The 13837-nt window shown below is 35.1% G+C and overlaps 1 protein-coding gene across 1 annotated transcript; it reads left to right on the top strand.

Annotated features, from left to right (window-relative positions):
- The first annotated feature begins 5104 nt into the window (after window positions 1–5104).
- On the top strand, window positions 5105–13799 carry LOC100267202 (uncharacterized). Its single transcript, XM_059737725.1, has 9 exons — window positions 5105–5173; window positions 5355–5921; window positions 9759–10467; window positions 10554–10753; window positions 10899–11085; window positions 12092–12201; window positions 12299–12974; window positions 13076–13272; window positions 13354–13799. Exons 1-9 carry the CDS (start codon window positions 5105–5107, stop codon window positions 13591–13593), a joined length of 2955 nt encoding a protein of 984 aa, XP_059593708.1. The 3' UTR covers window positions 13594–13799.
- Window positions 13800–13837: the final 38 nt, after the last annotated feature.

Here is a 13837-nt window from a genome sequence, read left to right as displayed (position 1 = left end):
CTGTCAGTATATAGCAGTGCTGGTTAAGGATGCTTAACATTCAAATCAACCAACAAATAAACCAACCATTGAAGCTCATAAGTTGTAGTGGCTAAAGCTTTGTATTCAGCTTATGCTGAGGACCTACTTACAGTAGGTTGCTTATTTGATTTCCAAGATATGAGAGAGTCTCCTATGAAAACTGTGAAACTAGTAACACTTCGCCTAGTGTCAATGCAGCCACCCCAATCACTATCATAATATGCCTTTAAATGTAGATCAAATGAAGCCTTTAAGAATAAACCTTGACATGGTGTTGCCTTAATGCATCGAAGAACTCTTTCTGCAACTTGTAAATGTGTTGAATGAGGATTAGACATAAACTGGCTGAGAGCTTGTACTGCATATGCCAAGTCAAGTCTAGTGATTGTTAAGTAAAGAAGTCTGCCAATGAGTCTTCTATATGATGCAGGATCAGACAATAAAGGACTTGAATCATTGGCAGTAAGATTTAAACTTAATTCCATAGGAAAACCAACTGGTTTAGAGCCAGAGAAACCACTATCTTTCAATACATCCAGAGCATACTTTCGTTGAGACAACACAATACCTTTTGCTGATCTGGCTACTTCAATGCCTGAAAAATATTTCAGTTCACCTAAATCTTTTATAGTAAAAGATTCATGGGGAAACTTTTTCACAGCATCTATTTCCTTGAGATCATTTGAAGCTATTATAACATCGTCAACATAGATTAATAGAGCAATGAAACTAGTTGATGTTTGTTTGATATAAAGGCTTGAATCTGACTTTGCTTGACTGAAACCAAACTTGAGTAAAGATGAAGACAACTTTGAGTACCACTGCCTCGAAGCTTGTCTCAAACCATATAAACTATTTTCGAGTTTACAAACCCGAGGGTCATTTGGTGTTGAAAAACCTGGTGGCAATTGCATGTAGACCTCCTCATTTAAGTCTCCATGTAAGAAGGCATTATTTACATCAAGTTGATGTAAATACCATTATTTAACTGCTGCAATAGCAAGAAGCACTATAACTGTTGTCATCTTTGCAACAGAAGAATATGTGTCAAAAAAATCAAGCCCCTCTTGTTAAGTGTAGCCCTTGGCTACAAGCCTGGCTTTGTACCTTTCTACACTTCCATCCACCTTAAATTTCACTCGATATACCCACTTACAACCTATAGCAATTTTGTTTGGAGGTAAAATTGCAAGATCCCAAGTTTTATTATGCTAAAGAACTTTTATTTCATCAGTCATGGCAGTTTGCCATTGAGGAATTGAGACAGCTTGTTTGTAAGTTTTTGGTTCAAAAGTGGATGAAATAATAGAAATGAAATCTTTGTATTTAGAGGATAATCTGGAATCAAATAAAAAAGAGAATATGCAGTAGGGTTTATCAGATGAGGAGCAGCTTGAAGGTGCTTGAGTTGCTGAATCAATCTTAGTCATATTACCACAATAGTAATTCTGCAAGTATTTAGGTAAATGTTTAGTTCTTTCAGACCTTCTAAGACTATTAGCATCATTGTTTGCATGAATTTTATTTTCAAGAATTGAAGATTCAATAACAGAGGTTGGATCAGTAGAATTTGTAGAACCAAAAGTTATAGAAACTGAGTTGTTTGGTTTGCAGGATTTGGATTCATATATTTGGGGAAAATCTGGAAAAACAAAAGGTTTGTGATTTGTGTCTGGAATAGAGGGAAATGTAGATTCATGAAAAAGTACATTCCGAGAAATAAAAGTTTTGAGAGTTGTTAAGTCAAGAACTTTGTATCATTTAATGTTTGGTGGATAACCAAGAAAAATACATTTTGTTGCTCTTGGTTGGAATTTGCCTCAATTGTTTGTGATTGTACTAGCAAAACATAAACAACCGAAGACTTTGAAGTAATTGTAGTTAGGTGGCTTTTGAAATAATAATTGATATGGTGTTTGATTATTTAGAATGGATGATGAAGTATGATTTATCAGATGTGTGGCTGTTAATACACAATATGTCCAATAGGATAAGGGTAATTTTGACTGAAACATGAGAGATCTAGCTACATTCAATAGGTGTTGATGTTTTCTTTCAACCCTTCCATTTTGTTCAGATGTTTCAACACATGATAATTGATGAATAATGCCGTGTTCTTGATAGAAAGTAGGCATAATAAATTCTTGACCATTATCTGATCTAAGAGTTTGAATATTAGTGTTGAAATGAGTGTGAACATAAGCTAGAAAGTTGGTAAGTATAACTCAAGTTTCTCTTTTGGTTTTCATTAAGAATAACCAAGTGAATCTTGTGAAATCATCAACAATAGTTAGAAAGAATCTATAACCAAAATATGAAGGAATGGAAAAAGGCCCCCAAATGTCAGTGTGAACCAATTGAAAGGCTTCATTTGATTGATTGTTTGATATAGGAAATGGTAGCTTTTTCTGCTTAGCTAATGGACAGATCTCACAAACTTTGTTATAAGTAGCCTTTACAGAAGAACCAGAACTATTTATGAGTTGTATTTTTGCATTTGGAATGTGGCCTAAACGAAAATGTCATAGATCATAATTAACAGTACAAGACTCAACTAAAGAACTAAAAGGTAAACCAATTGAACTAGAAAACATTTCTTTATTTGTTTGAGCAGATGATTATTGAAGATGGTATAGACCAGATTGAACTTTAGCAAGCCCAATCATCCTCCATTTCCTGAGGTCCTACGAGATACATTTGGATTGAAGAAAAAATAATCCAATTGAATTATCTTTAGTTAATCTTGATGCAGAGACAATATTGATATTGAAAGATGGAACATAAAGAGCATTGTGTAAAGTAATATCAAGTGAGAATTTTACAGATCCAGTGAAGATAATTGGAACTGTTTGTCCATTTGGTAAATGAACTTTGGAAGATGTTTTAGGTAAAACAATCGAGTCAAATATAAGGGGAGAACAGATCATATGGTATGTTGCTCCTGTATCAAGAATCCAAGTAAACTGGTTCTTTGATGAAGAAACTGTATTGCAGAAGAAGGAATTACCTGAGGTGGATGCAACATTGGCAGTTGCATTAGAATTTGTGTTTAAGCTGGAAAGGCTATTTGCTAGAGTGAGCAGATTTTGGATTTGTTCTTGAGAAAAAATCATGTTGGGATTACTTTAATTTTGCTCCAAAACATTAGTATTATTTGCAGTGGGCAATCTTTGAAAATTTTTATCTGCAGTTGGTGTAGAGTTGAATATTTTTCCTCTTGGTCCTTTCCATCCAAGAGGATATCCAATTAGCTAAAAACATTTATCAACTAAGTGACCCGAATAACCACAATGAGAGCAGATTGCATCAGACTTTCCTTTCTGCTTTGTGAATTGAGTATTTCTTGTTGAAACAGTTCTTGATGATTGTTCAGCAACCATTGCTTGTGAATCAATGGAAATGCCAACTGCATTAGTTAATGATCTTTGACTCTCTTCTTGTAAAAGTAGGGAAAAAACTCTGCTCATAGATAGTAAAGGAGATTGCAGTAGCAATTGACTTCTAATTGCTAAATAAGAATCGTGAAGCCCCGCAAGAAATTTCATTACATAGTCTGATTGTTGTCTATCAGTCAGGTCCTTCAAAATATTACATGAACAACGATTAAGGTTCCCACATCTGCAACTGGGAATAGGACGGTAGCTAATGTATTCATCCCATAAAGCCTTGAATTCACTGAAATATTCAGTGACAGATTTCGAATTTTGAGAAATGGAACTTAAGGATTTTTCCAAGGAGAAAACCCTTGGTCCATCACTTCTGAGATATCTGATTTTCAGCTCCTTCCATATATTAAAAGCATTTGTGAAATAGAGAAGACTACCACAAATTTCTTTGGCAATTGAATTCATTAGCCAAGACAGGACAATATTATTGGCTCTTAGCCAAGCAACACGAAGATTAGGTTCATTAGTGATCGGTTGAACCAGAGAACCATCAACAAATGCAATTTTATTTTTCACTGTTAGAGCAATTGACATAGATCGACTCCATGCAATATAATTCTCACCAGTGAATATCTCAGAAACCAGAAGTGCACCAGGATTATCAGATGGATGTAATTAATAGCAGCTGGATGAATCATCCGAAAGATTTTGTACAGATCCATTTGATGAATGAGAGTTAGTCATAGAAACATTTTCTTCCTCAGTCATTGTGAAGTAACAATCGACCAGGAAAGATGAAGAAGAATCAAGAAAGATGAAGAAAGATCAAGAGCAGGGGAAAATATCTTGTTTAGATACCATGTGAAAATATGCAGAATTACAAAGGAAAACAGATGAGAAAAACAAAGGAGCACTTAAACGTGTATTGAATCAGAAATTCTCCTTACATTCAAATAAAATAAAACTGTACAAGTGAGGTCTATTTATACACTTGAAATAGATCAATAAAGCTGTTAAGTATTGACAACTGACATAACTAATTTAACTGACATTAGTTAGATGAATTCTGTTTGATTACTTGTGACTTTAATTCTAATTCATCTATCAGATTTTGGATATTCCAACGGTTTTTTAGGGAATTAAATTTTGATACCATATTTCATTTTTTTATCTTTTATAATTAATAATTATAGTTTTAAAAACTTAAATACATCTATATATTAAAGTTTTCCTAGACTTCTAAGTATATTATTATAGTAAGGATAAATTTGTCATTTCAGCGAAATGAAATAATCCTTTATCACAAATGGTGGAATTGATGACGTCTTCTCTGAGTCTTATCCCGTGCGGACCCATAAAAGTGAAAGTCCAATAACATTGGTCCACGTCATCCGGAGCAAGGGCATTTGCAGATATTGTGAGGTGTTGTTACTTGAGGTGGCGATCAGCTATTGGTGTAAAAGTTATGGGTTCAGGTGATGCCTCACCGCCTATCTAATCCAACTAATCACCATGATTTATCAGGATCCTGCTAATGATGCATAAGATTTGCGTCAGCCCAGAGGCCTTTCATCTCTGACCAGGCATGCAGTTTTTATTATTATTATTTTTCCTTTTTCCATTTTTCAAACAAAGCCTTTCGCCTTTCCATGAAGAGGAATAAGACTCACGAGCCCACGTCTCTCTGGTTCATTAAAATGGCAAGAGGTCCCAGACGCAATCCTTCTTTCTTCAAGGTCTTGATTGGTGATTTCACCAACAAACTTGTAAGTTCTCATCGTCGTCTCTGTCTGTTTTCCCTTTTGTCTAACTATATATTCAGTACTATACGTACAGGGAAGATGAATAAATTTTGCCACCGTGACTATGACATGGGTTTCTCTTCTTTTCTTTCTTATTTACATTGCTGTTTTCAAGGTTGGTCTCATTTAGTGTTGGGTTCTGCAGCGAATACCACCCGCTTTTATGAAGAAATTCCGGAGGATGACGTTCAACAATGCCGTCCTGAAAACTGTTACTGGGGAGTCCTGGATGGTGAGCGTGAAACAGGAAGATTCGTGCTACTTTTTCAAGAAAGGTTGGAGGAAATTCGTGAAAGATCAGCACCTGGAGGCAGGGGATTTTCTGGTTTTCTGGTTCCTTGGCGATTCAACATTCCAAGTTGTGGTATATGATAAAAGTGGATGTGAAAAGGACCCGAATTTGGGTGCCAAGGGGAAGAGAATTGGGTTACATGGGGAAAAGAACAACCCATGCATGGGTAGGCACACAGCCTGTCAACTTTCTCTTTCCCTCACGCACCAACACACCCCCCAAGTTCACTGCAGAAACTCACCATATGCTTCAATGCATGCATTTACAGGTAGAGATGATGCGAATCATGTGATGCCAGCGACAAGTGTTGCAGTGAAGATGGAAAGTAAAGATCAGGGAGCAGACAAAGCAGCTGCCTCTGGCAGAACAAAGCATCCGCAGTTTGTAAAGGTTCTGAAAAAATACCACGACTACGTGATGGTAATCGATTTTACTTAGATCCCCACTTAGTGATACAAATCCTTCTACTTAATTATCATGTCCTCAAATAATTAAAAAAGAAATGTTGATTTTCAGTTAGTTCCGAGGGCTTTTGCAGCAGAGACTGGAATGATATGGAAAAAAAGCACGTTGGTTAGAGACCCAGAAGGAAGGGTATGGCCAGTGAAAGTGTGCCTGAGGAGCAAAGGAAAGATCGAAATGAGTAGTGGGTGGTCTGATTTTGTAAAAGCAAACAAATTGGGCAAAGGAGACACATGCTCGTTTCAATGCACTGACGCCACATGTCATGTAATTCAAGTTGAGATACTGCGGAGGGCAGCCATTCCATAGAGCTAGCTGAGCTCAAATCTAAATGATGATCACTAGGCTAACCAAAGAAAATAGAGTTTTGTCTTTTTTGTGTGTATTTTGGTTGTTGCTCGTGAATCAGAAGCTCGCTGCTTTTGGTTGTTAGCTGTGAAATGCAATGGGCTCTTAGGACCCCAATGATATTGAATCAGTAAGCTGGAGTTTTAATCTGTGATTGAACTTGCAAGTGTGAGAGGTTGTTTGTTTACTGTTATCATAAGTCATAACAGTTCTGTGTTTTTTGAAAACATAAGCACAGGAAAATGTGTTTTGGCAATAAAAAATCAGAGTCTTTTCTAAAATCATCCTCTAATGATTTTAATTTTTTTCACTTGGTTTTCATGAATAATATTTTTTAAAATAATTATATAAATATAGAAAACGATTATAAATTAATAAAGCATTACAAATAAAACTTATTTTTAAAAAATATTTTACGCAATCATGTGTTGCATGATTATGTAAGTCATTTAGCTCTACATAATTTGTGGCTTTTCCAAGTTTATAAATTGATAAAAATATAAAATTTTAATGTTTCTCATGATCAGAATTATTGTTTTGAAAAGAAAGAAGAGAGGGGAAGGTTGGATTCGGCTCAGTTGGGCTGGTTCAGAGCCAAATCGGGGATTTACATGTTAAGAGTACAATGCTAATTTTCTAAGCATATTTATTAATTTTTGGAACAAAATTGCATTTTCAGATTGAAATTTACTTGGAACTTCCTTGGGTTTCATTAAACAAATATTAGGATTCTACACATTTTCAACTTATTAATTTTTTTTATTTTATTATGGTCGAGAAAATGGGATATGAGTAAATTTTAATTTTTAAATTAGAGTTATAACTATATACATAAAATATTAATTTTATAAATTTTATTTTCTTTAAATTACAATTTTTTTTTGTGAACTCAAGCTTCAAATAAAGTTTATTTGTTGAATAACAAAATTCATTATAATTATAAAAATGATTTAATAAATACAAATAAATTAAATAAACAATTTATTAAATTATATTAAATAATAGGTTTTTTATAACTCACTTTATTCATTTTATCAATAAATTATGATGGTCTTTAAAACCCAATGTCATAGGTTGTCATTCCATTTTTGTTAGTTGAAATTGCATTAAACTAACTTCATTAACTTGAATTATAATTTGAATCTGATATTTTCACAAACATGTCTAATTTCATTGAGCCTTTCTTTGAGATCGTGCCACGCTTGAAAAAAAATCTTCATGGATGTAGTTTTTCCCTCAAACAAGATGCTTAACATTTACAATGTGCTGGTAGTAGTAATGGGTTGAGATACTATCGATCAAATTGCCTTTTAGGATCTATAATTACCTTAAAGGTCCATTACACATACATTTATCAGACCTTCTAAATAAGAGTTAAAAAGATCTTATGAAAATTGAATTTTTTTGCATAGAAGATGTAAAATGGGTACTACACATTCTAACATTTCACAATTGATTGGCCGAAGAATAATAAATAGATTGGACGTGTATATCTTTTAGGCTTTCACAATTTTGATTTGTATATTCATAATAATACTATGATCGCTTTAGGGCATCCTCAAATATATGTTTTCAACTACAAGTTTAATTAATCAAATTTGATTTTTCTTATTCTACCTTAGAGTATCCATTCACTTAATACTGTTCCATTTCCATTTTTTGTAAGCAGACTCGGGCTTGTTCGAAGCTATTCATTAGCCTTCCTCATAGTAGTTTTTATGAATTTCGAATAGAGATTGGAGTGAAGTCATAATAGGGTAGTATTATAAAGTGTAACTAAATTACCTTATTTTTGGGGAGAACTAATGTTTGTTGAATATTTTGGTTTGACATTGCTTTATACTAAAAAAAGGTATATATTTTAGAATTTTGTTATTCAAAAATAATATTTTATTTTGCTAATTGATTTTGAGCCCATTTGGAAGTGCTTTTTAAAAGTGTTTTTGACCCTAAAAATACCTAAAAATGTTTTTAAAGTAAAAATTAGGTGTTAGATAATATACTTTGGAAATTTAAAAAAGAAAATACTTGAAGTGTTTTTAAGAGAAGCATTTGAGAGGTGTTTCTTTAAAAAAACACTTCAAAAAATTTCAAATATCCATAAAATATCATTTCCCACTATCCTCCATTTTCCAAGTATCAAACAATAGGAGAATAAGATATGGGTCTAAAAAATTAAAATCATCTAAATAGCTTCATTCAGTTCCTAATAGTTTCGTGCTGAACAACTCCATTGAGTCAAGAATGAATTTGTCTAATATCTTAATTATAATTTGTTTTATTTTAAAAAAATTATTGTGCATGTTTATTTATTAATCTATTTCTTGTAGATATATTTTTAAAATTTTTTATAATCATAAATATAGTTTTTTTGAGTGTTTTTAACAATATTGATGTTTATATATATAATAAAATTTTGGTTTATTATAATATTTTTATTTGTAATAAATGTCTTTTTTTTTAGTAATTTATTATTATTAAAAACACTCTTAGAATCATTTTTCAAGATTGTTATAAAAACGTTTTTTTAGAAGAAAATACTTATAATAAAAACACATCGACCAGGAGCAATGTCAAATGGACTCTTTGTCAATTAATTAAAAAAATTAGTAACCATTATAAACCAAATTTGATTTATTCAGCAAGGTAAATAATTTGTTTAATAAATAAATGCTGTATGAATATATTTTTACCTATAGTAGTAATTATGGGCATGAAATAAAAAGACAATGATTTATTTCATTATTTTGTTTTATTATTTAAATAAAAATTCTAACATTTTTATAAGAATATGTTTTTACTTATATCGGTGATCAATACACTTTTACTAATATGATGATGTACGTGAAATCAATATTTTCTTTGAAAAAAAAAATATAAATATTCTCGAATTAAGTATTGCTATATTATGATTAAATATATCACAGGAGGGGAAAATGAATAAAGGCGTTACCGTGACACATATATAGGATTTGAATAGAGGTTTATGGCAAAACAATAATGAAGCAACAACACCTCCGCCTCTTGGCTGTCTTAGCAATAACTGCTGACGGAATAGCTATTTGCCAATTCAGTCTGATATTGGCAGTGAATCGACGGGCTTTACCTTGATAATCAATTGGATTTGACCTCGAGCCCCGCGGTCCATCAATCACCTGCAAGGCTGCAATGAAGTGATGCCATATATGTATAGCCCCAGCCATAGTAGATTCAATTCGGAGCCGGTGACCAATGACGAGCATTCCCTGGTGGCATTGTGAGGAAGGCCTACTCCCGTCAACCATATCGGCGACGAGACCACACTTTTTCAAGATAATACACTCCACTATCCTTAGAGATGGAACACTAGTACGACTGCTCTATCTATCCGTCTAAGTTGTATCTTCTTCTTCTTCTGTTTTTTTACATCACTTGCGTATTGATGTAAATGGTCGATGTTTTTCACAGGGAATTCCTAAGAGGTTTGTTAGCAGATATGGAAAGAACCTGTCGAATATTATGTTTCTCAAGGTTCCTAGTGGCGCAGTGTGGCAAGTGGGACTGAAGAGAGGCGATGGTGAGGTTTGGTTGGATGGTGGCTGGCGGGAATTTGTTGAGTATTACTCCATTGGGTATGGGCATTTTTTAGTATTCAGATATGAAGGAAATTCCATTTTCCATATACTTATATTTGATATGACTGCTTCCGAGATTGAATATCCTTCCACTAATGCCCCACATTATGAAGAACCAAGCAGTAACATTGGGGGAAGCCTACCGCCCAAGATGGAAGAAATTGACAATGATGTTTCTGTTGAGATTTTGGATGTTTTTCCAGCCAGGCAGACAACAAAGGAGAAAGACACGATCAATATATCTTCTAGTGAAGAAGAGTTCACCCCCTGTTTGCCCGAAATTGTGGAAATTGAGAGTGATGTTTCCGTTGGAACGTTTGATGTTTTCCCTACAAGCCAGAATCCAGAAGAGAAAAGAAGTTCGCCTTTTCTTCAGCCCACTAAGAAAAGAAGCAACAACTCTTCTCGGAAAACTGATAACACCTCCAATGTCCGATCTCTGTTTCCACATTTTCAGCCCAAAGGAGTTGGAGCTACTGGGGTGAAGTTTGAAAAGTCAGGGATAGATGCAGATTTGCTTCCCGGGACGTCAGGGCTTAAGGGTAAGAGACTTTACTAACACTGCTGTTAGGTCATGTTTTACTTGTTGCTGTTGTTAATGGACTTGAATTCTGCCGATCCATTACAGTTGGCCATGATTTTCACGCAAAAGAGAGCTGTGGAACAGTAGCCGCCATTCAAAGAAACGTGCTGTCCGGGGTTCTACCACCAGTGACCGCCAGCAAAGAAGTAGGGGCTCTTCAAAGAGCCATAGCTTTCAACCCGGAAAATCCTTTCTTCAGAGCGAAAATGGGACCAAGTTACCTCGGACCGTCAAGGCATGGTTTGGTAAGTTTTCAATAGAAAAATTAATTCAAATTTGCTTATAAATTATGCATTTCTGGAAGAAACAAGTACGGCATTATCACCAAACATGGTCCTGTGAATTTGAGACCTTTTATTAAGATGTAATAGTTTGTTGGATCTGTTGCAGAATATACCAATCTGGTTTGTGGAGAGGTACTTCAAAACAGATGACAAGTCCATAACCCTTTGGGGTTCGGATGGGAGAACTTGGTCCACTAGCTACCGTCTGGGAAGGAGGAGAAACGGAAAGCGGGTTGCAGAACTACTCTATTCTGGTTGGAAAATATTCGTGCAGGATAATCAGTTGAAATTAGGTGATGTTTGTGTGTTTGTATTAATCAAATCCCCTGGAATTTTATTGAAGGTTGTCATTTTCGGCAACAGTGAAGATGCAGATCACTAATTTTATGCTTTCTAAATTTAGGCCCGACTTGGGATGTCTTTTGGTGTATTTGTTTTGATAACTTATCTCTTATCCGCCGGTATTGAAGCCTAAAAATGGACGAACTTATTTTAAGCTTCTTGTGATATTTTTAATCAGAAAGCAACGCTGCACGTCTGTAAGCTACATATAACAGTCATCTGGGAGCTGGTGGTGACCCATGATCAAAGCTATTCTCCAGCAAAGCAATGAAGGGATCACTCCCATCAAATTTTCTGGGGAAGAATCCACGGTTTTTCTTAGCCCGAATGCAACGATGAAAACAAAACTGCAATGTCTTCTTCTAAAACTGTTGACGTTCCTACAATTCAGACTGTTTCCACGTGTTCAAACCAAAGGCATTCAAGGCACTGGGATATGAAATCTCAAAAGTTAGATACATATGTAAATCTGGATTCTAATCGTTTTCAACTGTACAACATCATCTCAATTATGTTCTCGTCCATAGGTTACTGTGAAATAATGAAATGGACAAAATAAAATCAACTATGGCCACCTAAATGTTGTGTGAAGTTGCTTTCGTTGCAAAACTCCAGTCATCAATGCATGGTCGGTTACAAATACGCATCATTTATTTTTGTCCTCGAGCCCCCGAATGAATTGATTGCATCTAAACAACTTAATACAATTTCATCGTCCTCCTTTTCCACATTGCAGGTTCCGTACGCTACGCCTCAGAGCACTTATTGCGATAAGTAATCATTTAAAGCAGAAACATAGAGAGAGTTCAAAATACTAAAATTTCCTCCAAAAATTGGCGGCCTAATCACTTCTTGCTTTCCATTGATAAGCTTCTTGAGACTTGAGAGGGTATTGAGAAGTCACAGCAGAGAGTCATAAGGGAGCAGTTGTGACTTGTGAGTTGTGACCCATGTCAGAAGCTCTTCCCCGGCGAAGCTACGGAGTGTCACTCCGGTCAAATTTTCTGTCGAAGAAACCACACTTTTTCAGGATAATGCACCCAGCTTTGCTTAAAGATGGAAAGCCAGTATGATTACTCTTTCTTTCCTTGTGTAATTCTTTTTTTTTTTTTTTGTTCTTTTCTTTTTTCGATCGTTCCTTATACAATTGGAGGTTTTTAACAGGAAATTCCAGAGAGGTTTTTGAGAAAATATGGAAAGCATTTGTCAAGCGTAGTATTTCTCAAGGTTCCTAGTGGTGCACAATGGCGTGTAGAATTGATGAAACGCCATGATGAGGCTTTGTTGCAGGGTGGTTGGCAAGAGTTTTGTGAGTTTTATTCTATTGGGTATGGACATCTTTTATTATTCAGATACGAAGGCGATTCCCATTTCCATGTACTTATATTTGATATGACTGCTTCTGAGATTGAATATCCATCCTCCAATGCCACCCATGATGAAAAACCAAACAATAATAATGGGGTATGCCAACCGTCCATTTTGAAAGAAAATCATGAAAATGATGTCTCTGTTGAGATTTTGGATGATTTTCCAGCCAGCCAAACAACCAAGGAGGAAGATATAATCAATATTACTTCTAGTGAGGAAGAATTCAGCACGAATGAGGCCAGCAGTTTGCCCAAACTTAAGGATAACAAGAGAGATGTTTCTGTACAAAGTTTTCATGATGGCCCACCAAGCCACAATACAAGGATGAAAACAAAATTGGCATGTCTGCAACCCAATGAGAGGAGAAGAAATATTACTCCTCCTAAAACTTTCAACACTTCTAATCATCAATCGAAAGGCATTCAAGGCACCGGAATGAAATTTGAAAAGTCTACCCCAGAATTTCGGGGTAAGAAATTTTACCTGAATCATGCTATTAGAGAAAATTAACACACGCCTTTGCTTTGTTTTAGATTGATGCAGTTGTTGTGTACTGTTGATTCATTGCAGATAAAGTTAATTTTGATGCCAAGGAAGGTGGTGAAGGAAGGGCCACCGCTCAAAGAGGCATCATCTCTCAATATGTTCCAGCAGTGACAGCCAGCAAAAAAGTTGGAGCTCTTCTCAGAGCTGAATCTTTCAAACCACAAAATCCTTTCTTCATTGTCACTATGCGACCATCTTATGTTGGTACTGGAAGAAATATGGTAAGCTTTCAAGAGAAAACATACTTGAACTTTGCTTATGAGTTCTACATTTGTGGATCAATAAATCTAACTCTGCTGCAGACCATACCGCTGAGATTTGTGAAGAGGCACTTTACAACAGATGACAAGAAGACAACCCTTAGGGTTTCGAATAGAAGAACTTGGACTCTTAAGTACTGTATCAGAAGACGCGATGCAAAACTTTCTTCTGGGTGGAGAAAGTTTGCCCGTGATAATTATTTGCAAGTTGGTGATGTTTGTGTCTTCGAGCTCATCAACTCCACTGCAAATTTACTCAAGGTTGTCATATTCCGAAAATGAAGGCGTGGCTTCCCACCTTCCATCCTCCATAGCCAAAGTAGGAAGTCCGTTCAACTTTTTGGATCAAGGCTTAGTTTGAATTGCATATGTTCTATTTAAAAGTACTATGATGATCTCGTATGTTTTTCCCTTATGTCCCTTACACTAAATCTCAGATATTTTGCCCCTCTCCTTCGCTTTCTAGTTTCTAGCTTCGTCACTAATCATCAAATATGCCTAACAATGGCGGTTTGACTCAACTAAA

The sequence above is a fragment of the Vitis vinifera genome, chromosome 7 (genome assembly GCF_030704535.1).
Source record: "Vitis vinifera cultivar Pinot Noir 40024 chromosome 7, ASM3070453v1".
Taxonomy (NCBI): domain Eukaryota; kingdom Viridiplantae; phylum Streptophyta; class Magnoliopsida; order Vitales; family Vitaceae; genus Vitis; species Vitis vinifera.
Note: the sequence above shows the minus strand (reverse complement) of the source record. Positions and strands in the feature narration are given on the sequence as shown.